This window comes from Lutzomyia longipalpis, chromosome 4 (genome assembly GCF_024334085.1).
Source record: "Lutzomyia longipalpis isolate SR_M1_2022 chromosome 4, ASM2433408v1".
NCBI classification, from domain to species: domain Eukaryota; kingdom Metazoa; phylum Arthropoda; class Insecta; order Diptera; family Psychodidae; genus Lutzomyia; species Lutzomyia longipalpis.
In genome coordinates, this window is record NC_074710.1 from 21,313,261 (window position 1) to 21,338,231 (window position 24,971).

General features: G+C 36.1%; 2 protein-coding genes and 1 non-coding gene across 3 annotated transcripts; 2 read left to right on the forward strand and 1 right to left on the reverse strand.

The window, feature by feature from the left end:
* Positions 1–13: 13 nt before the first annotated feature.
* On the reverse strand, positions 14–17,855 carry LOC129794836 (sine oculis-binding protein homolog). Its single transcript, XM_055835728.1, has 4 exons — positions 16,810–17,855; positions 5,054–5,228; positions 1,456–2,026; positions 14–1,358 (listed from the first exon to the last, which is right to left on the reverse strand). Exons 1-4 carry the CDS (start codon positions 16,876–16,878, stop codon positions 686–688), a joined length of 1,488 nt encoding a protein of 495 aa, XP_055691703.1. The 5' UTR covers positions 16,879–17,855; the 3' UTR covers positions 14–685.
* Trnae-uuc (transfer RNA glutamic acid (anticodon UUC)) lies at positions 4,164–4,235 on the forward strand. Its single transcript has one exon. It is a non-coding gene; the product is annotated as a tRNA-Glu (tRNA).
* A 1,327-nt stretch (positions 17,856–19,182) lies between the features above and the next one.
* Positions 19,183–24,875, forward strand: LOC129794825 (valine--tRNA ligase). The gene is made up of 4 exons (XM_055835694.1): positions 19,183–19,549; positions 19,677–19,844; positions 19,963–21,903; positions 23,688–24,875. The coding sequence occupies exons 1-4, from the start codon at positions 19,379–19,381 to the stop codon at positions 24,540–24,542; spliced, it is 3,135 nt and encodes a 1,044-aa protein (XP_055691669.1). The 5' UTR covers positions 19,183–19,378; the 3' UTR covers positions 24,543–24,875.
* The last annotated feature ends 96 nt before the right edge of the window (positions 24,876–24,971 follow it).

The following is a 24,971-nucleotide window of genomic DNA, read 5'->3' on the forward strand; positions in this document are numbered from 1 at the left end:
TTTAATTAGTATGTTTTATTCTTTTCACGTAGGTCTGATATCTCAAACTGTATAAACCACACCCCATCGTATCCTATATTGCATTTTTTCTGCGTGAAGCATATGTATCAAATCTTTTTTTTTTAATTATATTTAATTATTTCTAAATTAAGAACTCTTGAATTTTTTTCATTTAGTATTTTAAAATTTAAAAAAAAACAATATCGATGCAATAAAGCATTTGTTTTACGCTTAATGATTCAACTTTAATTTTTGTTCACGAAGCATATGCGTCAAAATTCCTATTCAATATTTTTTTTTCAGGAGATAGTTCATAAATCTTTCCCATATAATTTATTTTTTAATAAATAAATAAGATTTCATTAATAGATCAAATCGATAAAAGCATGAAGCATATGTTTCACGTGTTGTGTGCATTTTGCTCATTTAATAGTTAAGAATAATACGTGTTCTGTTCACCAATCTCAAAAATTTAAAGTCTTTTGTAAACAGAAAATAACGATAAATCATGTTTTCAAGCATTTGAGCATATGCTGTATGCTAAATCAAACCAATCTTGTCTTAAAAAGTTACTCAAGTTTCTCATCTCACTAAAACGCATTCCTTCTGCTTAAGAATCTCTCAAATTTCCAAAAATTCCCACTTTGTGCCCATTGAATGGTCAGGATGTATCTAGCTAGGCTACCTAGTGGCTAGAGGCGTCGATGACTCGCTTCCTTTTTCGCAATGGTCGATTGCTCTCGAGTTCTTTGGCTAAATTGCGTTTTGTCTGCAATCGCGTTATCTTTAGCTTTGGCAACTTCAGTTCCTCCGGTGGTTCTGGATCCACATCCGCCTCCTTGTCTTCCGTTCGTGCTTTGGTGAAGTCCAGCGGTTCCGGACATTCCTGCTGCTCCTGCGGCTTTGGTGCAACATTCTTCGCTGCTTCACCTGTTGCGCTCTCGGTGGGTTGACTTAGCTTGGCAAAATGACTCAGGGGGATAGGGATAGGTATGGGGATTGGTAGGGGTAGGACAATGGGGTAGGGAACGAGGATTGTAACCGGTGGTGGGGGTGGTCCAAATGGGAAGCTTCTACTCTCGGTGGGTTGTTGGGTGTGGGGTGGGAAAGGTGGCGGGAGTCGTGGAGATCGCATTGGGAAGAGATTAGGTGGTGGTGGCATGAAGGGATGATGCTGAAAACCACTGGGAGGATGCTGCGGAGCTGGAGGTGTTTCTGCAGGAGCACCTGCAGGTTGCATAGCAGGTGCCATTGGATGCAGACGTAAATCCTGTGCACTTGTTGTCATTGTGCATGGTTTCTGGCTCGGTGTGGCATTATTGTTGAGCATCTGAACGCTGTTGTTGTTGGTTGTCATGCTGAAAGAGATTTTAATGATTCAAATGAGTAAATCTTCTATTTTTTTTCTTTGCAAAAGATGAACAAAATGGCGGTAAAAAAAAGCCGCCATCTTACCTTTGTATACGCGATGTTCTCTTCTTCTTCAACCCCTTGTTGGGCGCCCGTACGGGACCAGCAAGGTGCAGGGGGTTGCTGAGAAGCTTCGAAGGGGGTGCAAGGGTAATAACAGGACGTACAGTCGATGTAACACTACTAATGCTCGGCGTCCCAACGCTAATCGGTGACCCGGAGTGACTACGATCGCTTGTTGGTGACGCCGAGCGACTTCGGCAATTCTTCAGCCACAATTCCGGCGTAATGAGACTCCCACTGCTGGCACCCTTCTCCTTTAGGTGGGGATTCATGTCCAAGTGAGCCTGGGTCTCCTTGCAGAAGATTTGCATCTTGTACTGATTGAGGCATTTATCACTGCAAAATTGTAACTGAGACGCGCCATCTTGGAAATCCACATAGCTCACAGCGTGCCGAACATGGCGGCACCAATCACAGGTTTTGGCGCGCTTAAATGACGCACGGCGACTCTGAGAGAAGCACGACTCAGAGCAATAACGGGGGCCTTCTGGTGTACCCAGGGATCCAGGTGAATGGCTGGCCATTGGTCTTCGGCACCAGCCACAGTCCATCACTATGAGAGGAAAGAAAAGAACAAAATTAAAATTTTTAAATTCAAATTTAACCTAAAAAATGAAGTCATTTGAGAACATTACAAAGATGGCCTCTTCCTCCAAAATGGAAGCTGTGTAGCTTGTGGTTTACATGATGAGGAAGCATCAATGGCGTGAGGAATGGTAAAGCGATACACGGGAGAAAAGTTTCTTAAACTAGATGCGAAATTCGATCAGGAAACGTCTCTTTTATCAAACTACTATATACCAAAATACGACCACCCCCCCCCCCCCACCTACAAACCCCTCATCAACTATGAATCTTCTCCAATTCCCTTTTTTGTTCACAAAATATGTACATATACATACAAGCAGCACCACATCCACCCCCACTCATCACGTGGATGGTCTCTTTAAGGAAATTATCAAGATTCTAATTTCTTAGTGGACAAAAGCTTACAACGAATGAAATTATATGGAAGCTCAGATTGAGAAAGAAAAGTACTTAATTTAAGCCTAAAGAAAATTAAATTCAAGCATAAAAAGAATTAGGTTTGGGTCTAAAACATACTAAATTTAAACCTTAAAACAACTTAATTAAAGCCTAAAAAGGTACTAAATTTGAGCATAAAAAGTACTAAATCTAATCCTAAAAAATAAAAATAAATTATGCCGAAAAAAGAATTCAGTTTTAGCGAGGGTGGTTTAATCGAATCAATAGAAATATTTGGATGATTTGATAGAAAACTAAAGAAAAACCGATAAAAGAAAACCTATTTGTAGTTTTAGTTTAAAACAATCTCGAAATGAGGAGAAAAATCCTAAGAAGGACTAAGTTTGAAGTTTATTTTGACGTTTGACAATGATTTTAACGTTTATTTAAACGTTTTATATTTTTCCTTAACGTCGACGTTCCTTTTCTACCGATCGTAAATTATTTTAACATTTAAAATGAGTTTTCTTTAAATATTTAGCGTTTGGATTAATCATTAAAAAAAAAACACAAATTATTTAGCTTATTTGATGTTTTTATTCCAACGTTTGACGTATTTTTCAACGTTTAATGTTTACTTTTGAAATTTTTTTTTACTCATTTGAAAATACTCTTATACATTTTTTTGAAACTTATTTTAGTCTGGAAATTATGTATCATTTTTGACTTCTAAAGAAAGAAAAAGAAAACATTAAACTGTCTAAACTTTAAAGGGATTTTAGACACCCAAAACATTCTCCATGAGTACGCCCCTGCAATAAAAAGAAATTAACCTGCTGGCCGCCAAGACCTTGGAGCTTCCTTAGAGCGCCAAGGTGGGGTCGTTGAACGACCCCAAGAAGGCAGTCGATTTTCTCATAAACCATACAACCGGGAACTGTCGGGTCACTACCTTTAGACTCCTTATATAGTCCTCTTGCCCCTTGCATCACAAATTCGCCACCCGGAAACACGCAGAAGAAGATATTAGGGAAAAACATTTTTCACTCCTTTTTCACACTTTCTTCGTGAGAAATTTGCCACGAAGTTGACCGCAACTGCTATTTTTTTTCACTACTTCCCCACATTCCCCTCACTTCCCGCACCGTGATAAATGGCAATATTTCTCGAATATTCTTTATTGTTTTGCACATTTATATGCTTCTAATTATGTTTTATGTTGTTTATGTTACTTATTCGCGATAATTCTGACACTGAGATGGTAAAGTGGGAAAGTAAACACAACCCTTCAACCCCCTTCAACCATATGATTTATGATGTGACTAACTTCATTCTAAGAAATTTTCCGCAGCATGGCCGTTACACCAATTTTTGAATTCCCTTCTTCTACATTTTCCTTAATAACTTTTCTTGTGGTGGACGGATTGAGCTGAAATTTTTACACAACCTCCTCAGATAACCAAAGAACTTATTTCCAAAAGATGGGAATGGTATCTTTTATATTTATTAAGTTATAGCACGAAATATAGGGCTGGGGTCGTTCAACGACCCCGCTTGGCGGCCTAGAGGTTAAACTAATAATTAAATCTTGTTGAGACTGTTTAGATTATTTACTACAGTCAGGTATTGCTGACTTGTGAAATTTTTACAATCATCGCATAATTCTCATAGATTTCACGTTAAAGTTCAATTTGTATTGACTTCTATCGCCTGAAGCAATGGAGTCCCACGTGGTCTAGTGGCTAGGATACCTGGCTTTCACCCAGGAGGCCCGGGTTCGATTCCCGGCGTGGGAAGTTTTTTTTATTATTTTTTAGTAATTTTAAAATTCAAAAATCAATAAAAAACATTAAAAACTTCGCTCATAAATTTTCCAATGAAAGAAATAAATTTAAAACGAGTCTGTTGAAAGCTTCGTGCACCGAAGCGACCGGAGCAACAAATCTTATTTATTTATTTCCTCCTCAAATTACTGCTGAAATTGCAATTTATGCGTTGGGATTTATTCAATCTCATGCCATATGTGTCGCAATCCAGCGAAGAGGTGAAATAAATTCATTTGGAAAATTCATAGAATTTCCAGGGCATGTAGTTCATTATATTTTCTCGTGGAATTGCATGCGATTTAATTTCGCAACGATGCTTCTCGCATAATGTTGGTATTGAATTTATGCCTATTAATTTGGCCCAAGACCACGCAGTGCACCAGCAGTTGGGAAAATAGAGATCAATTCCCCATTTGAGGGTGAAATAATTATCCCAAGCGCAAGTAGGAATTGCTGATGGTCTCATTAAGGGCCAAAATGCGAAATTTTCTCTTTCCCGGGGAAAACTATCGCTGCCCTTTGTTCAAATGCATTCCCCAATTAATTGTTGCGCGAAATAATATATTTCCGCGAATTACCGACAAAATAATAATAATTGGAATTCCATGCAGACCCATTAATCATAGTCAGATTCATCGAACTCAAGCTCCCCCTCCCTCCTCTTCAGGCATTCACTATTTTTGGAATTTTCACATAGAGTGGGTGGAATATGCGGATTTTCCCGCTTTTGCATTTCCCGCGCCATTGACCGTGAAGTTTGGAAGTTAAAGATAAATCATTGTCGTCACCTTCTTTTTCCGACGCAGTCATTGGACTCCTGGAATCCTCCCTGGAACTATCGTGCTCTGGCGTTGAACTTTGACTCCGTACGTGTCGCAAATTGATAACCTTCGTCCGATCTCCGCTACTATTCTCATAGCCATACCACCCCAGAAGTTCATTCATTGCAGTCTCCGCAAAGTCCTGGAACGATATAATTTTGAATTTGAAATTTTATTCAATTTGAAATTAATGAAAATTGGTCAAGCCGTTTAACTAATTATTTTTCTTTTAAACAAAAAAAATCGTCAAGAGCAATTTGACCTAGTTTGATCTAATAATAACTCAAGCAAAATAATTCCAAAAGCCTTTTCTTGGGCATTTCGATATTTATAAAATGACCGCAATGGCGCTAAAATTGAAAACGAAAGGAGTTTATTCAGAGTTATATGAAAAATATTCTCATTCGTAAAAGAAATCGCGATAGGGTTAATCTGGGAAAAGATCAAATGAGAATGAAAAATTATCGAAGAATTTTTTCAATCTCCAATAAGAATAAGGTGGGAAAATTCAGCAAAGATTTACCCAAGAAAAATGTAAAAAATGCACTCTATTGTATTATTGTCTATTTTAATATTCCAAAACGCGAAAATAAGGGCAATGTTCTTAAAAATCTATGCCTTTCCTTTATTTAAATTTATCAGTTTGAAGATTTTTGATTTTCTTTAAAAAATCTTAAAAGTTTTTGACAGTTTGTTTCTTACTTAATTGTGTTTTTACAGGAAAATAACGTTTCAATCGATCTTAAAAGATTTTTTTTTGGCTATTTTCAAGAACAATAAATCTATTACTTTTATGGGATAACAAAAGAACGATTTACTATCATCAGTTGTCAAAATCCTTAAACATTTTCTGAAAAGAAAAAGGAAAAAAATATTTTTGACAAAATTGAATCAACTTTTTAAAAATATTTAAAAGGATAAAAATGTAAAATGTTAACGGAATTTTTGACTCAATTTTAAAGTTTTACCTAGCCCTACAAATGCGAAACGTCGCTGGAAAGGCAATTATGCTGTTTTTCCTTATTTTTTTGTGTGATTGGAAAAATTTTTAACAACTTGCAACGTATTCGTTAATAGTTCAACTTCTGCATAAATGTTTCAAAATATTCTCAAAAAACACTGAAATAAAAATCTTTGAAAGAATCTCAGGCAAAATAAAAAATAGAAAATTGACCACAAAATCTTCTCAAAAATAAAATTAGGAAATCCCTAAAGATAAAACGTCTTAGAGAAGATCATTTGGGTATCTAATGAGGCAATAATCTCGTTAGAAAAACATGCACTACATCGTGCTGAATTTCGAAGAACATGAGAATATCAAAATGCGGCAGGCACATCAAAATATGAGAATAAATCAGATGTGTATCATTCCTGACATTTTCGACGAGGCGCATTTGGCCCCAAAAGTCAGCATGAGGGGCCCCGCATGCTCTGGCGTCATTGATGCACCCGTGATGGTGTATTTGTGGAATTATTTTTGGATCCAAGAGCAAATCTGAATGTGATTTTTATTGGCTAAAAAAAGACGCCCCATCTGCTCGCGTGCAAAATATAATCCAGTTGCTGTGTGAGGATGAATACGATACTGTGTAGCACGCGCGGACCCATCAAGCACGAGAGGGGAGCTTTATGAAAATATGTAGGTATATAATTTTCTCAGGTGGGGTGAGTTTGGAAGGAACACAGCATACTCCCCCAACCTTTTTGGCGGGAGGGCACACAAATGAGGTGTTTCTATTTTAAAGTTTCTGATGTATGCTCCAAAGTGTAGTAGATGCATATAAGCATCCGATACGTTGTGTAGTGTGTACTTGTATGTTGGGAAACATCAAGATACGGAGCTTCTCTATTTATCTTGTGGACGGAGTTGAGTTACGAAAATTTACTCAGATTTCACGATGGCATATTCGTTAAAGAGTAAACGGAAAATTCTACCAACAAGCTATAGCGTCAATAACTCCCTCACCCCCCTCCGCACTTCAGACAACCCCCACAACAGAGCAACCCCTTCTGCCATTCGCCATATAGATAGAATTTCTTCTCGTCACTCGCCATCAGTGTCACAGTAGACTCAGGGAGACCATCCCTGATATTAGAGCCCCCGCATGAAACGTTGTATATGTGGATCAGGTGCCACCACCACCACCCTCTCAACTCTTCCCCAAAGCAGAAATCAGAGGCTGATCAAAAGGTACCCCATCCCCGTCAAACCAACCACTATCGAGGCGAGAAGTCTTTCAATCTTTAATGACTCCCCCGTCGTATTCACATCATCACCATCATGGAAGACAACGATGATGCGACAATACACCCATTTTGCAGGCAAAGAATATGCCGCTCTGTGTTGGAAAAGCGACGAGATTTTCCACAATTAGCAGCTGTGAGAAGTGCTCTTTAATGACTTTTCTCTTTAACGATTTAACAAGCAATAAAGTTAAAGCTCATTAACTTACTTGTCTTCGCGAAAGAGATTTCCTGGCAGTCATAATGTTTGAGGGGATTCATTGCATGTCATCCAACAAACATTAAGGGATTTTTGTATTAATATAGTTTAAAAGAAAAATGCGTTGAGAATTTAAAATTAAAACTAATTTAAATGATTGAAATGAATTAGTGATTGCAAAAACAGAACAGATTGAATAGTTGAAAAGAATGGAAATAAATTATTCTTGAGAATTTCTAGCGAAGTATATCATTGAAATGTACTGATGTTAATTAATAATTGAACAAGAAAGTTGAACAAATCAGTCAAACGAATAGAAATTAATCAATGAAAATAATTGAAGTTAATGAATGATTAAAAGTGGAATGTTAACAAATATTAATAAATCGAAATTAATAAATGGAACTAAAACATTAAAAATGTTAACCAAAGAATGAAAATGAAGTAAAATATTGTTGAAAATCATTAAAAAAGAATTAAAGTGAATCAGTGATACAGAAAAGAACAGAATCTAATGAGTAAAAAAAATTAAACAAAAATAATTAAATCAATTAATTAAACATTGAGGAAAATAGTAAAATGAATTGAATTGAATTAATCAAAATGAAGTAAAATAAATCACTAAAACTAAACAAATCAGTTAAAATCGTCAAAATAACTGAAGTTAATCAATGATTAGCATATAGTTAAATATGCACAGAGTCTTATCATTTTCTCATTATTAAAATAATTAATCAGTAAAAGGAATAGAAGTTAATTTGTGATTCAGAAATACAGTCGTGATCGTGCAGTAGGACCGTCGTCAAAAAAAGTTCTCCGCGGTAAAACGGCTGCAGAATGTGGAATTTTGCCTTTGCAGTGGGACAATTAGTACTATTGGAAAGGTAGGATACCAATTGTCCTACTACGAAGGCAAAATTCCTCATTTTGAAGCCGTTTTACCGCGGAGAAGTTTTTTTGACGACGGTCCTACTGCACGATCACGACTGTATAGTAGAATATTAATTCATTAAAAGGGACAATTTAAAAATGCCCCTAAAAGAGGAATCTTTACCTATAATATATCGTTTAGTTTAATATTATCTTAATCTTTTTTGTCAATCTTTAAACAAAGATTAAAAAACAGCATTAAATGTATCATTGAAAATAATGAAAATTAAAAAATGAGTATGAAATAAAGTAGAATGAAACAGTCAAAATGACCAAAACAATGAATAATTTTAAAATAAAGTTAAATTAATCATATTTTTAAAGCAAATCAAGTTGATCAGATTACTACTTACTTTTATCTGCAAAATATTTAGATAAAAAAATATTTTGAGACAATGATGCTTTTCATTAAATAATCAAATGATTTTTTTTTGAAAATTTCATTCCATTAGAGGACTCAAAAAAATCATCTTTATGCATTTTCCTTTATTTTGTTTTTAAGGTTCTTTCTTAAGTTTCTCATCTAACAAAAAAAAGCTTTGCATAAAAGGCGTGGGAGGGGAGGGAGCGTCATATCAATTTGTGCTTAAGAATCACAACACAAAATCTGGGCCGCGTGCATAAATCATTTTGGGAAATCGTTGTATATTTTGGCCAAGAAAATATTTTGCTATGTATTTTCCGTTTGACCTTGTTTTAGATTATATTTTTGGTTTTATTTCACGTCCACACACGTGATTTATCACGGTCAGGCTTTTGTTGTTCATTGAGCTTTGATTTGAGTGTATTTTGCATACCGAAGTTTTTATTACAAAAAAAAATCCTTAAGTGAGTGAAGTATTTGAATGTTTTGGGGTGAGACGGAGGAGTTGGGCAAGAACATGGATTTTGCATTAAAATTTAAAAATTTTAATGGATGATTTCTCAAAAGAATAAAAATGTTTCAAAATTAATGCGAACCTGTGTTGCTGAATTGAGTTGCTAAAATGAAGATTTAATGTTATCTCACACGTATGAGATTTAAGCCTCGGCGCTACACTTGTCTCCACTCTCACTCAATGATTTTGAAAAGAAAGAGATGAAAAATTTCACATTTTCAAATAAAAAAATATATGATATTTTGAACTCTTTTCTGAGCCCTTGAGTGATTTTTTGTCCCGCTCTTCCCTTTATTATGGGATTATGATTGTTAGTTACAATGGGGGCGTGGTTTTTACATAGAATTATCCCGATTTATTTATTTTTTTTAGTTTGTTTGGCTTTTCACGCTTTTCTTAAATGTTTTTTAATGCTTTTCCAAGTTTTTTGGGTTCAGTGTTGTATCATTAAAATGAATAAGCTCCTTTTAACCCTTTCGCGTCCAACGTGGTACATAAAAACTCTCTTATCACGATATATAAACAATCTCAGAGGACATTTTTCAGGTAATACGTCTTCATAACTTCTTCTGCGTGAATTTCTTGTAACATATAGAAAAAGAATCACAGCTAAAAACAAATGTGGGGAAATAAAATGTTTAATGTTTGGGTCTACGTATGACCCAAAAAATGCGAAAGGGTCAATACTTTACTATTTCTCAAGTTATCAATTAAAATATTATTTTTATATTTTCATTTTCGACTTTTAAAACCTAAAAATCTTTATTTTTCCAACTATTAGTTGGTATATTTCCTACTCAAGTAGAGATTTTTTAGAAAATAAAATGAAACAAAAAGAAATCTCTTTCGGGATGTTGCAATATTTTCATGATTTCCATTATCTCATTAGGCATTGTAATGAATTATGTATGTTGGTTTGTATTTTTTCTCCTTCTTTTGCGTTTTGAAATCCATCCAGATAGTGTTTCTAATGAACTTTTTGTTCGTTTGTTTGACGGATAGCATGGCATTTTGATGATGAGGAACATGATATAGTCGCTCCTCATTATCATGGCATTCTTCTATGTATTTACTGTATCTATGTATGGGCTGTTGTACATATTCCACCATCGTCATTATCATCGTAGCAGATATTTGATATCGCACCACCACTGTATGTATTAATGGTACAATGTCTTTTACATGCAGAGTTGTGTGGTGCATGCACTGCTCTGTGGCCGAGGGGTAGCATCCACCACACAACAGTGCTTGTCACACATGATATTCCTATGAGTACCAACCACCTCATATGGGTGGAGGATGGCAGGCAACAGCAGCAGCAGCAAAAATAAAGAAGAAGGGAAAAAAAGGAACTGTGCAGGCTGAGAGTGTTAATTTGATATATCCACCTTTTTCACGCAATTTAATTCAATATCTATCCCATGTTCTGTGTCATTAATTAAATAAATAACTCACACTTTATACCACATGATACGCAACAGCAACATACCTCATTATATAAATTTCATAAAATTGTGTATGCGGATGAAATTTCCAGAGTTAGTTTGACGCTGTTTGGTCGGAGATCACATTTCAGAGACGTATCAATTTTATTGTAAAATTCAATAACTCTGGCAAAATATTATTCTTCGTGCAAAACTAACCCAGCTCGTGTGCACCTCCTCCTATTTCGTCGGCGCCCACCAAAAAGCTCACAAATTCCACGAATTTTTCATTCAATGGAAATAAAATTTAAAAAATCACGCAAATTATGCCGAAAAATACAACCTTGGAAATTTGAGATACTTTCCAGTATTTCATTGAATCTTTATTAATAAAATTAAATAAATTAATTAATGACAAAATATTTGAAATCAAACTTCTTCTGCATTCGTTATGAGGTACCCCCATGGAGAAAATTTAGCCAAAGACGCCATTAAGCAAATATTTTATTTGATATTATTTAATAGACAAGGTCGTCAAGGTAGTAAAGCACACGATGACATTTGTTTATGCGTTGTATTTTAATTTATCAGATGCATTAGAAGATACAGAGAGTAAAATTCACCAATCAGACTATCTGAAGATTCCTTAAGAAATACTTCAGATAAAAAAATCTTTTAAAAACATCAACTGTCATAATCTTACATCTTTTAAGTTGTGAGAAAGGTGAGAAAGAAAAAGTTTTTTGACAGAATTTATCCCAATGTTACTGAACATATTCACCCCATTGATCTCAGTTAAAATGAATCAACTTCCCCCAGTTTACGGTATCCCCCTCATATTTACTCAAATTCCCCCTGAAAAAAAATGAAAGATTTTCGCAACATTGTCCCTTTGTGCGCGAAATCCGATCATTTTCTCCAACTACTCGCGCATGGAATTTGAGTTAAATGGAAAATGTTGTACAAATATTTTTAGCTGCGGCACAATATCCGTGAGAATGGAAGACTATACCATGTGCTGGCACTGTGTAATATTCAATTATTCCGTCTTTTATACATATATAAAATGCGACAGACATAATTAAATTGTAACATAATATTGAGATGAAGAAATTCTATCTTGGTGTTTACCAAAGAAGAAAAATGTCTGGAAAAATGTTTGTTGGGATGCAAAAGCATGGAAATGGAGAGATATGTGAGTAATTAGGGACGCACAGAAATCAGCAAGAGGGGAACTATATATACATTCATAATATGTATGTTATATACAATTTACAAGAGAACTCCTCATGTGCTTTGATATCGCACACGAAATCCGATCCAACGTCGAATAAAATATCCAATTCTCACTTGAAATATAATATTTGTGTGGAGTTTCAAAAAATTTCTATCAATATTTTCGCTGCTGCTGCCAGTGAGGAGGGACTCCGTGGGGGGAGGCGAAGGGAGGGGGATGGAATGAATTATTTCTTCTTGCGGGGACTTTTACAAATCTGCCATGGTTTTGTGATATCTTTTTTGTATTTAATTTAAATGTTTCGCCACCACTGCGGAGGCTGCATGAAATCCAAGAAGATATATTTTCAATTTTTGGTGCGTCGCGAAATGCGAGAGGCGACTCTCAGGTCCGCGGATTGGGTATCAACGCCTTATGCTGTATATACATCACACCACAAGCCATGGAGGATCGCATTACACCCCCTCCACCCATTGTTCCTCATCAACAGCATCGTGTGCAAGAGTTACAAAGGCAGCAGAAGCAGCCCGAAGATGAGAAGAAAGAATGAGAAGAAAAAAGGCTTTAATGAGGATTGGCATCAAATCAAATCTTTCTCATTTAACATGCGGCACATTCAGGGCCTCTCTCACGCCTTTACGTAATAAAACATCTCATTTACTCAAATTTGCAATAAAAATCCGCACCATCAATTAGACTTCATGAGGTAGAACATTTCAAAGGAAGCAAAAATTACTCAAATTCACATTGATGCCCTCATGTGAAGAACAAATTCTATTAATTGATCTTCATTTTGAATTCTTCTGTGACACGAGCTACAAATTAGAGTTTTTTTTAAAGGTTTGTGCTTGATTGCAGCGCTTTTTGGGGGCTTTTTTCAAATTTTTATGAATTCATAGGATTTCCAAGAAAAGCTTCCATTTGAAACTGATTTGAACAAAATCGGTTAAGCGGTTTTTGAAACTGAGACTATTCTTCTTTTGGCTGTGATTCTCTCATAAAGTGTTTTCAGGCCAGTCCTTCTATGTAGTTAAAAGCAAAATATTGGATTTAATCAACTCAAGCTTACGTCGCTTTGCCACTCATAAAAATAATATAGCTTTTAGGTTATAGTAAAGCAGCCATGTTTTTTTTAATAACACAAAGAGAAAATTTTAATTAGGCATGCTCATACTATAAGTAGTTTCTTTACCAATTGAACGTAAAGTAATATTGATTCTGTAATTGTGTATATTGTGTAATTGTTTAAATGATATAACCTCACATTATACGTTTATTTGATTAAAATTCGTCAGTTAGTTCAACGGATTTCATTTAAAATAAAACGAAAATAGACTATAGTCGATTTATGAGTCAGGCTGTGATAAGATTTCTCAAGTTTCCTTAAAATTTTTTAAATTTTCTCAAGAATGTCTTAAGTTTTCTTAAGATAACCTAAGTTTTCTTAAGAAAAATTGAATATTTCTCAAGTTTTTTAAAGCAAATCTTAAGATTAGCCCGGTTTAGGGTGAAATTCTCTAGTTAGACAGACTTATGATTTCTTAAGAGAGGCTTAAGTTTTCTCAATAGATTCTCTTAGAATTTTTTTAAAAATGGGAGGAATTCACTACTCAGTCGGGCTTAAAAATTTAAGTCGGTCTTAAGGTTTTAAGTCAGTTTTTTAAAGTCTGGCCCCAGTTAGCCTCCGGACCCCTTTTAACGTAACGTAACGTTAGTCTAACTTAAAAGTAAGTCAGTCTTAAAATTTTCAAGTCAGATTAACAGATTGTATATTTTTCAATAAATCTTTTTAAGATCGACTTAGAAATTTTAAATCAGACTTAAAAACTGACTTAAAACCTTAAGACCGACTTTAAAACCGAATTAAATTTTTAAGTCCGACTGAGTAGTGAATTCCACCCAAAGTAATTTTTTAATAAAAACTACAGCAAAAGACATGTAAAAGAAATATGTAATAGAATGTTGCTTGAAGAGTATGATGAATTTTGTTGTAAGTACATACAATGCTTCTTTGGGAAAATTCAACATACCTACATTACATACCTACATAATGTAGTACTGAGAGTGGGTGCAGTGTTGCAATGTGAAAGAAAATCCGTTGGTATCGTCGTCGAGGAAATTTCTGTGAGTGATGGAGCGTGTTTTATGTAGTATCAGGATGAGGTAAAATGTAAGTGAAGACGCACTTATAAATCTGACACCGCCATGACTCTTGGCTGGCATCATCGTCGTGTTTGAGAATTTTAATTACAAAATTTCCGTGAAATGGAAAACACACCGAAGGAAAATTCTCTCACAGTGTGTGTGTACGCGTGGATTTGTAATCCCTCCTTGAATGCGCGCTGTGTGTGCACGAAGGGGAGTCGATCTGGATTTCAGATGCGGTATCAGTTTACAAACCGTCGCAGAAGCGGGAGATCCGGAGGAATGGCGTATGTGGCGCGCGCGGGAAAAAAGGGGCGGAAGACGATCCAAAAGAGCAATGTTGGGAATTTGTGAAATTCATCAAGCAACAAGAGAGGAGAGAGAGATCACAAGAAATGAAGAAGAGAAGTTTCAATTACGGATGCGTGGTTCTATTTTCGAATTATGACGATGGGTGATTTCACACACAGAACATCTCTTCTTATTACATGAATATTGGCATAGAAGACTTTTGGTTCTTTCTTTCAAACTATAAGAAACTTATTATTATATTAGGTACATACATAATAGCATGTTGACAAAAGTTTTGCCTTTCTCTTAAAGAAAAATATAAAAATTCTAAATTTATTTCTTTCTCCTTTAGTCTTCTTCTGAAGAAAAATTCTAAAGAAAAAAAAAGAAGAAAATTCATTTAATTTTTTGCAGTGTTGTTGCATGTGCACCGTTGAAATGCAAATCTCACCATTAATGCGCCATTATATTTCATTTCAATATCAACGGTGTGGACAATTAATTAAAATTTTTCATTATGACACAAATCATAAATTTTGCAACATATAGTTGCCAAGGAATGAAAGATGCAAAAACAAGGACAACACGAGAATTGTCACCCAAAACTCTGGTTAATTGTTTGACCTTTTCGCATTTCAAAAGGCATCATCAGAACTGAAAATTATTTCGAAATTAAATCTCTCATTCCTTTTACAACATTTTCCTTTTTTTTTGCAATGTAAAATGCAACATAAAATTCACATTTCATAGAAAACATTTCAATCATTTTCCATTACAACATTGTTGCATCTTTCTTCATGTCATAATATGCCCATCATGTTCATTTGTGTGACAATCTCTGCATTAAGATACGTTGCATTGATTTATTTTAAACAAAACAGTATTGCACGAAGAATGCATTAAATGGATTTTCTGGCAGAAAAGACGAAATTCCATTTAAATTTTGTGCCATAGAGGTGGTCGAAGCTCATTAATTTTCTTTGAATCTTATACGTTAATAAATTAATTTTTTTTCAATGTAAAGTAGAATAAGCAATCATTGACACTTTAAAGATCGGTATAATACTCCGAAAATGTTTTTATACGCAATGTGTAATAAATTGTTATTCTACGTGGATAAATGTACCCGGCTGGACAAATACAAAAATTATATTTCAAGAGAACTACTTATTGGATTTTGCTGATTTTTTTTTAAAAAGAAAAGGTAAAAAAATAAGTAGATAATGAATGATTTTTTTAAAAAGTTAAAAGACATTTTTTAATCCGAGTTTGCTTAAATCGGGTAACCACAGTTTGAGATGAACTCAAAAATAAAATTAGCTTTAGGTTTCTTAAAATGGCTGCCATGACTAAACCGCTTGACTGATTTGCAAAAAAAAATATCAGATCTGGAAAAGAATTACCCAAACCTTATCTCTCTAGGTAAAGTCAGTGATAACCTTTTATCGTCAAATGAGATGAAGATGAATTGAAAGAGGTTGAAATTCAAGAGTTAAATGATAGTTTTATTTAACACATTATTGACTCGTGTAATATTCGATAATTCATTTTTACGTGACGTAGAATAAATAATATTATACGCAGTTAAATATGTAAACCCGGCTGGCACCTACGTATCTACTGACATTTTTCTTAATATATCAAAACAATGTTTATTATAATCTAACTAAAATTTCTTCTGTTATGTAAATACAATATCTGTTAATGTTTGGTTTTTGTTTCGCGTAAATCGGATTTTTCATGTTCAATGGAAAAAGTTTAAAATTGTTTACGTTTTAAGATTTTTTCATGCTTACTTGTCAGCCGGGTTATTGTAAATATTACACAGGAATGACAATTTTTTACAGTATTGGAATGTCTTCAGACAATCAGTATATAATTTAATTAAAATAATTATGAAATACTTTGAAAATTCCTAAGAATCTCTGCTACTCATTTTGCCCCGTGACCAAACATTTTATGAAGATTCTCAATATTTCTGATAAATCGAATTTTACAAAACACTGACAGAATTTTTTAAATATTCCATAGAATAACTTCTAAATAGAACTATTTTTCAGAACAACTTAGAGTAATTCCATTCAAATTAACTAAATTGCCTGTAAAATCCGTGTAACAGACTTTAAGTACACAAAAATAATTTTCTACGCGCCATGTAGAAAATTATCCCGCCAAGAAAAATTACCCAGCTGGACCATAATCTACTTTATTTCTCCTCACACAATTATTATGATTTTTTTTATTGCAAAAATTAAAAATATTATATTTTTCTCTCTTTTGCCTTTCCCGCCTAATTCTCCCGCCAAAAATACAACTTCCATGAGCCTCTGTGGAGAATGTAAAGCACGAAAAAGGAGGGATAATATTAAATTCACCTTAATCTCATCATTTGGTGTCTCCTTCTTCACTTCAACAGCTGACGGTGGAGATATTTTTGCTGCCATTCCTCATATGCCAAACGTCGCGTGGAGTGTCGCACGGGGCAAAAAAACTCACTCTCAGTTCTGGCCACGAGATTTGGGGATTTTCTTTTTATTTTTCTTCAACTAGTTACAAAAAAATCTCTTTGTTTTCCAAGAGGGACACCCGCGGGGGCATACACACAGTTGCTGGATGATTTTCACAAAATTCACAGGATTTATTTATAGAAATGAAAATACACGCACACACTTATTGAAGAAAATTCTTTATATTAAAACACACAGAGCTTATGAGAATTTTTGAAATTTGCTTTATGTGAAGAAATCACGATGCTTTTAGCAAAGGAAGAGGGGTAAAGGATGAGGTCGAAGAATTTATATTTAGAGTGACTTTTTCACATCTAATTTCACAATTTAGCAAGATTAATATCTTGTAGTGGATGCACTTTCATGTTCAAGAGTGCTTCACGTTGTAGTTGGTGGCGACCACTAAATCAAACCCAAAACCCCCTCCTGATGTGGCAAACAAGAGAGTTTTTGCATAAAAGAATAAATCTGGTGACTAATTAATTGGGTTTGGTGACACTCGAGCTGGCTTATTAATTTCCCATAAATTCTCTTTCACCACCAAGAAGGGTTTTTCGCGCTCAATTTAATTTCCTCCTCTTTCACACATCTTCGGCACTTTGTATCGACGAAAACACTCGCGCGCGCTTTTCTTTCGCAAAACTAAAACTTATATGATGCTGAATATTTTCTTATTTATTGCAAAGTGCATTTGGAATTCCGCCAGAAGCATTTTAACACACACTGCTCACTCGCACATCCACCATAGCCTGGCGCATTGAATTTCAACCAAAATACTACAAAAAAAAGGATCCACCAAACTTCTCCTTCTATCGCAAAAGGTGCACCATTGTGGCACAAGTTGAAGCATCCACCGCGTTCGAGTGCTCGTTGTAAACTAATACATTGGGTGATATTTGAAACGCATGCTGTAGATTCTGAATTTGCCTGAATGCTCGTCTCTGCGTCTCTTTATTTATGTACGGGTGCGCGCGCAAATTTATGATCCTGAATTGATGATGTTTTGGGTAGAGGCGGAGTTGATTTCGTCTGATTGAAGCCCCACACATGCGTCCTCCAAAGGCCATCACGTGCGCACCAACCGTTGACTATTTAAAAATTTCCCGCCTTTTTATGAATTCACACTTTGCCGAACGTTTGCAACCCAGCTGACCCATTCGCTGTCAATTTTTTTTTCTTTTAAATTGATTAAAATCGGACCAGTGGAATGAAATCAATGTAAAATGATCAGAAAACTCAATTTTACTACTTTTATTTAACCCTTGGAGGATCTTGCTGGTCAAAATAGTCCATTCGACTTTTTTCAATCGCCACAGAATTAAAATCTATTTAATGTTTAGTGATAAATTCGACATCTGTGTATAGGAAAGTTTCAATACTTCAATATCATTGAAAGAAAACTTGGAAAAATATTTTCTTTTGTGAGAAAATGAAAGTCAAGCTTTTGAGGCCAGAATCTCAATCCTCCAAGTGTTAAATATCTCCAACATCTCCATTAAAAATTATTATTAGCTGTTAACTGTTATTCATACGACCCAAACATGAAACATTTTATTTTTCAAATTATTTGTGAATTTTATGGTTTTTCAAAGTTAGAAATGCATTAAATTCACACAAAACATGCCAAAGTATACTTTCAGATTAATAAATGTAAGAAAATCTTCGGATTATTTGCCATAAATATCGAAAGAATCGCCAGATAAACATCCGAAAATTCACTTCTTTTCGCTCTAAAACAACAGAAAGGCCAGAAAACTCGAAAAACTGTAAAAAAAAACAAAGTTTGAGGGAAAAATCAAAAATTTTCCAATCTTCGGATCTTCGGTTTATTCGCCAAAGATTCGGATGATTTGCCAGATAAACACCCCTTGAAGAAATATTTTCTGAGCAAATATGTAGATTAAATATCTTGATAAATAGATTAAATATCTTCATAAAAAAGAGCGCCTACGCGGCCTACGCGCAGTGTATCAATTTTTCAATGTCTCATGTAGTCGCGAAAGGATTAAAATAATGAACCATATTATAATTCTTTGCCGGAAGAACTTAAGAACTTAACTAAATTAATTATATTTCTAACGTTTATTGTGTTGTAGTTAATTCTAACTTCTTTAACAATAAAATCATAAATATTTTAAAATAAAAGAAAATATTTATTAAATAATTTACAAAAATACACGCAGTACCAAAAAAAATCGTGATTCTCTCCATTGCCGTGGATGGTCAGCCGGGTGCTTAATCACAAAATCCACCCACATAGGTCCCGCTGGGTAAATTGACTTTCTCTTTCACACGTTCTCTGAACAATTTTTTGCCTCTGTGTGAAAATAGAGCGTGGCATTTTCTGCAAATTGCATTTAGACCATTTGTGTGCCCCCACGTGTCTCCCGAGAGGTGCCCCCGTCCTGCTGAAGTGTCTTTGGGAAGGAAAACCAAAATGAGTGGCCAGGAGAAGCCCGCGCAGGAGATGGAGAACGGCGAGGAGCCGCAGCAGAAGACGGCGAAGCAGCTGGAAAAGGAGGCCAAGAAGGCAGCCAAGTTGCAGAAGTTGCAGCAGAAGATGGACAAGAAGAGTGCTGCTCCAGCTGTGACCAAGGAGAAGCCTGAGGTGAGTTACCACCAGCTGATTTGTTTTGAGGTTATATCATGCTGTTTACCTGTGATTGCATCATGCAGGATGTCCTGGATGGATGATTATGTGTCAGGATGTTGCATCATTCTCTGTTTTCTTGCAGAAAAAGGTGAAGGAAATCAAGGAAGCTGCAGTTTATGAAGGGAAAACATTGCCGGGAGAGAAGAAGGATCTCTCAGGGAGCTTCCCAGATGCATACAGTCCAAAGTATGTGGAGGCTGCATGGTACAGCTGGTGGGAGAAGGAGGGCTTCTTCAAGCCTGAATATGGGGTGAGGGCAATTTTTTGTTTGTTTGTACTGAAATTTCAAGATTTCAAGCGAATTTCAAGGGTTTCTTGGTCACTGAATAAAATGAGAATTTTCGTTAATTTGACGAATCTTTGCACAGAGATCTTACATCCGGGAAGCTAATCCGAAGGGTGTCTTCTCAATTGTGATTCCCCCGCCCAATGTAACGGGTTCTCTGCATCTCGGGCATGCCCTGACGAATGCCATTGAGGATGCCATAACGCGATGGCATCGAATGCGCGGCAGGACAACGCTGTGGGTTCCGGGATGTGATCATGCCGGGATTGCGACGCAGGTGGTGGTTGAGAAGAAGCTGTGGCGAGAGCAGAAGCTGACACGGCACGATATTGGCCGGGAGGCTTTCATTGAGCGCATCTGGGCGTGGAGGAATGAGAAGGGGGATCGAATCTACGATCAGCTGCGGCGTTTGGGATCATCGCCGGATTGGAGTCGTGTCGCCTTCACGATGGACCCAAAACTCTGTCGAGCCGTCGTGGAGGCCTTTGTGCGTCTCTACGACAGTGGGTACATCTACAGAAGTAGCAGGCTTGTCAATTGGTCCTGCACCCTCCGTTCAGCCATCTCTGACATTGAAGTGGATAAAATTGAGCTTCCCGGAAGGACTTTCCTCTCAATTCCGGGGTATGAGAAGCCCGTGGAGTTTGGCGTTCTCGTCTCATTTGCGTATAAAGTGGACGGGGAGGAAGATGAGGAGATCATCGTGGCAACGACGAGGATTGAGACCATGCTGGGGGATACCGCGGTGGCTATTCATCCGAATGATGAGCGCTACAGGAAGCTTCATGGGAAGTTTGTGCGGCACCCGTTTACGGAAAGACGAATTCCCATTGTTTGTGATGACTTTGTTGATGTGAATTTCGGCACAGGAGCTGTGAAGATCACTCCAGCACACGATCCCAATGACTACGAAGTGGGAAAACGTCACAATCTCCCCTTCCTGACCATCTTCAATGATGACGGGATTATTGTGGGTGATTGTGGGGAATTTACGGGCATGAAGAGGTTCCACTGTCGCGTGAAGATCCTCGAGAAGCTCAAGGAGCTCGGGCTCTATCGTGATACCCTCAATCACCCGATGGTTGTGCCAATGTGTAGCCGGTCCAAGGATATTGTAGAGCCCATGATAAAGCCACAGTGGTATGTGCGATGCGACGAAATGGCTGAACGTGCCAAGGAGGCAGTTCGTTCCGGAGAGCTCAAAATCCTTCCGGAAGCCCACACAAAGACCTGGTTCCACTGGATGGAGGGAATTCGGGATTGGTGCATTTCCCGACAACTCTGGTGGGGTCATCGTATCCCCGCCTATCGCGTTGATTTCCTCCAACGCCCACCAGGACTCCCCGAAGAGGACATTTGGATTGTTGGCCGCACAGAAGAGGAAGCAAAACAGCGCGTTCAGGACAAATACAACATTCCCGCGGATGCTTTTACCCTCAAACAGGATGAAGATGTCCTCGACACGTGGTTCAGTTCCGGACTCTTCCCCTTCAGCGTATTCGGGTGGCCCGAGCAAACGGAAGACCTCGAAGTTTTCTACCCAACAGCCCTCCTTGAGACAGGCCACGACATCCTCTTCTTCTGGGTCGCTCGAATGGTTTTCTTCGGACTCACCCTCCTGGGGAAGCTGCCCTTCCGCGAAGTGTTCCTCCATCCAATTGTCCGCGACGCGCACGGGAGGAAAATGTCCAAATCCCTCGGGAATGTCATTGATCCAATGGACGTGATTACGGGAATTGCCCTTGAGGATCTCCACAAGCAGCTGCTCGAGTCGAATTTGGACCCCAAGGAGGTGGATAAGGCCATTGCAGGGCAGAAGAGGGACTACCCGAATGGAATTCCCGAATGCGGAACAGATGCAATGCGATTCGCCCTGTGCTCGTACATGACGCAAGGGAGGGACATCAATTTGGACATCCTTCGTGTGCAGGGATACAGATTCTTCTGCAATAAATTGTGGAATGCCGCGAGATTTGCCCTGACCTACCTCACAGGGGATGTCTATGCGCCCATCGAGGGGCTGGTGAGTACATTTTCTTACTCATTTCATTTAATTTATCGATTTTTATTTCTAAAATATTCGATTTTTTAATTAATTTTTTTGATAGTTTTGTGAAGTTATTGGGATTTATTTTAAATCGTGGGAATTTATCGATATTCAAGAATTTTTAATAATTCTTTGCCTAGTTATCGATATTAAAAAGTTTTATAAGTAATCGACGATTTATCAATATCAGAAGTTTAAAAAATAATTACGAATTTATCGATTTTGAGAGATTCGGATTTATCGATATTCAGGAGTTTTATAAATTACATTTACATTTATTATTTCAATAAATCAATTAATTATCATAGATTTATTGATTATTGAAAAGTTATGGAACTATCGATATTTAGATTTTTTAAAAATAAACGAGGATAAATCGATATGAAAAGTTTATAAATGACAGCGAATTTATCGATATTAACAAGTTTTTTACAAATAATTATACAGTCAGGTATTGGTTAACGTCGCATGGGATATACTCTTTCCACCCATTAACAATAATGAGTGGAAAGAGTATATCCCATGCGACGTTAATCAATACCTGACTGTAGAATTATCGATATAGACATTAAAAAAAATCAAAGAATTATTGATTTTCAAAGGTTTTTTTTTTGATAATCTAGGATTTATCGATTTAAATTCATAAGTTTTAAAAAATTATCATGAATCTATCGATATTGAATTTTTTTTATAAAAAAAATCTCGGATTTATCCATATTCATTAATGCGAAAAATCGCTGCATTGTCAAAGGAAATTGTTCGATTTATTCTATTAACAAATTGATGATATTCTCTTGGATTTCCATGAATAATTCTGCGAATATTGATATCCACTAAATAATATCGATAAAGCTCATTTCGCATTTTTGATATTCGCCAAATATTTATCAATATTCCTTCTATAAAACTGATATTTCTTAAATTTTAGCGATATTTTTAAATATTTACCAATATTTGCCAAATAAAATCGATATAATCAAAATATTATCGATATTTGCTAAATATTGTTTGTATTCGCTCAATATTTATCGATATTCTCTTAACATTTATCGACATTCGCTCAATATTTATTGATATTCGCTTAACGTTTATCGATATTCTTTCAATATTATCAATATTGGCTCAGTATTTATCGATAATATCTGAATATTATCGATATTTGCTAAATATTTATCGATATTCATTAAATATCATATTTGCTAAATATTATCGATATTCGCTAAATATTATCGATATTCGCAAAATATTTATCGATATTCGCTCAATATTTATTGATATTCGCTTAATATTTATCGTAATTTCCTAAAGTATCGATAACATCGGAATATTGTCGATATACGTTTAATATTTGTCAATATTCAATAAATATTATCAATATTCGATAAATTTGTATTGATAACATCTGAATATTATCGATATTCGTTCAATATTTATCGATATTCGCTAAACATTATCGCTATTCATTAAGTAAAGCCGATATATTCCCAAAATATCATCAATATTCATACAAAATAACGAATATTTATCAATTATTCCGAATATTTTGCAATTTTTTTTTCAAAATTTTTCACAATTTTCTCCCTGCTTATCTTATCAACAATTTCAAAGATTCCTAATGCCTAAGAACTCTCTAAATACCCTAATTTAGAAACTTTTCAATTTCGATAAGCTTCCAAAAACTCTTCAAAATTTCAAAATGAAGAACAGGAAGAGAGAGAAACTCAGAAAGTAAAAAATCTTTTTTTTTCTGTGTGTTTTAGACTGGCCAGGAGAGCAACATGGATCTGTGGATCCTATCACGTCTCGCCACAACCATTGAGACGTGCAACAGTAGCTTTGAGGCGTATGAATTTGCCGCTGCAACCAATGCGTGCTACAGCTTTTGGTTGTATGAACTTTGTGACATTTACTTGGAGAGTGTGAAGCCGGTCTTTGCATCTGGGAGTCCGGAAGCGCAGCAGAGTGCCCGGAGTACACTCTACACGTGCCTGGAGTACGGGTTGAAGCTCATTTCGCCGTTTATGCCCTTTATCTCCGAAGAGCTGTTTCAGCGACTTCCGCGGGCTAACACGGATGTGCCGAGTATCTGTGTTGCTGCCTATCCGGAAGTTGGTGTGGCTCCGTGGAAGAATGAGGGGATTGAGAAGGAATTCGATTTGATGAATCGTGCAGCAAAGATCATTCGTTCAGCACGGAGTGACTACAACCTGCCGAATAAGACAAAAACGGAGATTTTCTTGGTGTGCTCAGACGATGCCACGTTGGGCATTCTCCGGAAGTTTGCCGATGATCTCTGTACGTTGGCCTACTGCGCGAGGATTGCTTTTGGGGAAGCTCCGCCACCAGGGTGCGCCATTCTCACCATTACGGCGCAATGTGAGGTGCATTTGCTGCTAAAGGGACTCATCGAGGTGGACAAGGAGATCACGAAGCTGGAGAAGAAGCAGGAGCAACTGGGGCAGACTGTGAGTAAATTGAAGCAAACAATTGCCGCGAGTGATTACGAAGTGAAAGTTCCGGAAGAAGTTCGCGCCAACAATGCGGATAAATTGGAACAGTCGGAAATTGAAATTAAGCGTATTGCAGCTGCTATTGAGACGCTGAAATTAATGTAAATTCATTGAGGTTGTCAGAGTTTAAGGGAAAGACATTTTCTTAGCTTTTCCTGCTTTTCTTTGTTAAAAACTTTTCAAATTATTATTTAAAAACATTTAAAATTCAATAAAAAAAAAACGATTTTTCAATTTTTATTTGGTTTCTACGATGAAAATTTGTCTTTACTCGCATGAAATTATTTTTAGTGCAGTGCATAAGACCACGTTTACTTGAGGTGAGAAGAGCAAGTTCAAGTACAGCTTTGAACAGATTTTTTTTACATTGATTTTTGCAACAGAAACTTTTATTTATTTTTATTAAATTAAAGATTTTCAATAAATTGTTGAAAAAAAGTTTTTAATGTTTTTTTGTAATCAAGAAGAAGGAAAAGCTAAAACACAGTCATGTCCCTCAGCACCGTTTCTTATCCTTCTACCACCACGTAAATA

Bases quoted from the DNA above. Each gene is read 5' to 3' on its own strand.
- LOC129794836 (XM_055835728.1), bottom strand. From the start codon at position 16,878: ATGGCAGCAAAAATATCTCCACCGTCAGCTGTTGAAGTGAAGAAGGAG. The intron at 5,229-16,809 runs GTGAATTTAATA...ATATCGTTCCAG, and splicing joins CACCAAATGATGAGATTAAG to GACTTTGCGGAGACTGCAAT. The intron at 2,027-5,053 runs GTGACGACAATG...TTCCTCTCATAG, and splicing joins GACTGCGTCGGAAAAAGAAG to TGATGGACTGTGGCTGGTGC.
- LOC129794825 (XM_055835694.1), top strand. From the start codon at position 19,379: ATGAGTGGCCAGGAGAAGCCCGCGCAGGAGATGGAGAACGGCGAGGAG. The intron at 19,845-19,962 runs GTGAGGGCAATT...ATCTTTGCACAG, and splicing joins TCTTCAAGCCTGAATATGGG to AGATCTTACATCCGGGAAGC. The intron at 21,904-23,687 runs GTGAGTACATTT...TGTGTGTTTTAG, and splicing joins ATGCGCCCATCGAGGGGCTG to ACTGGCCAGGAGAGCAACAT.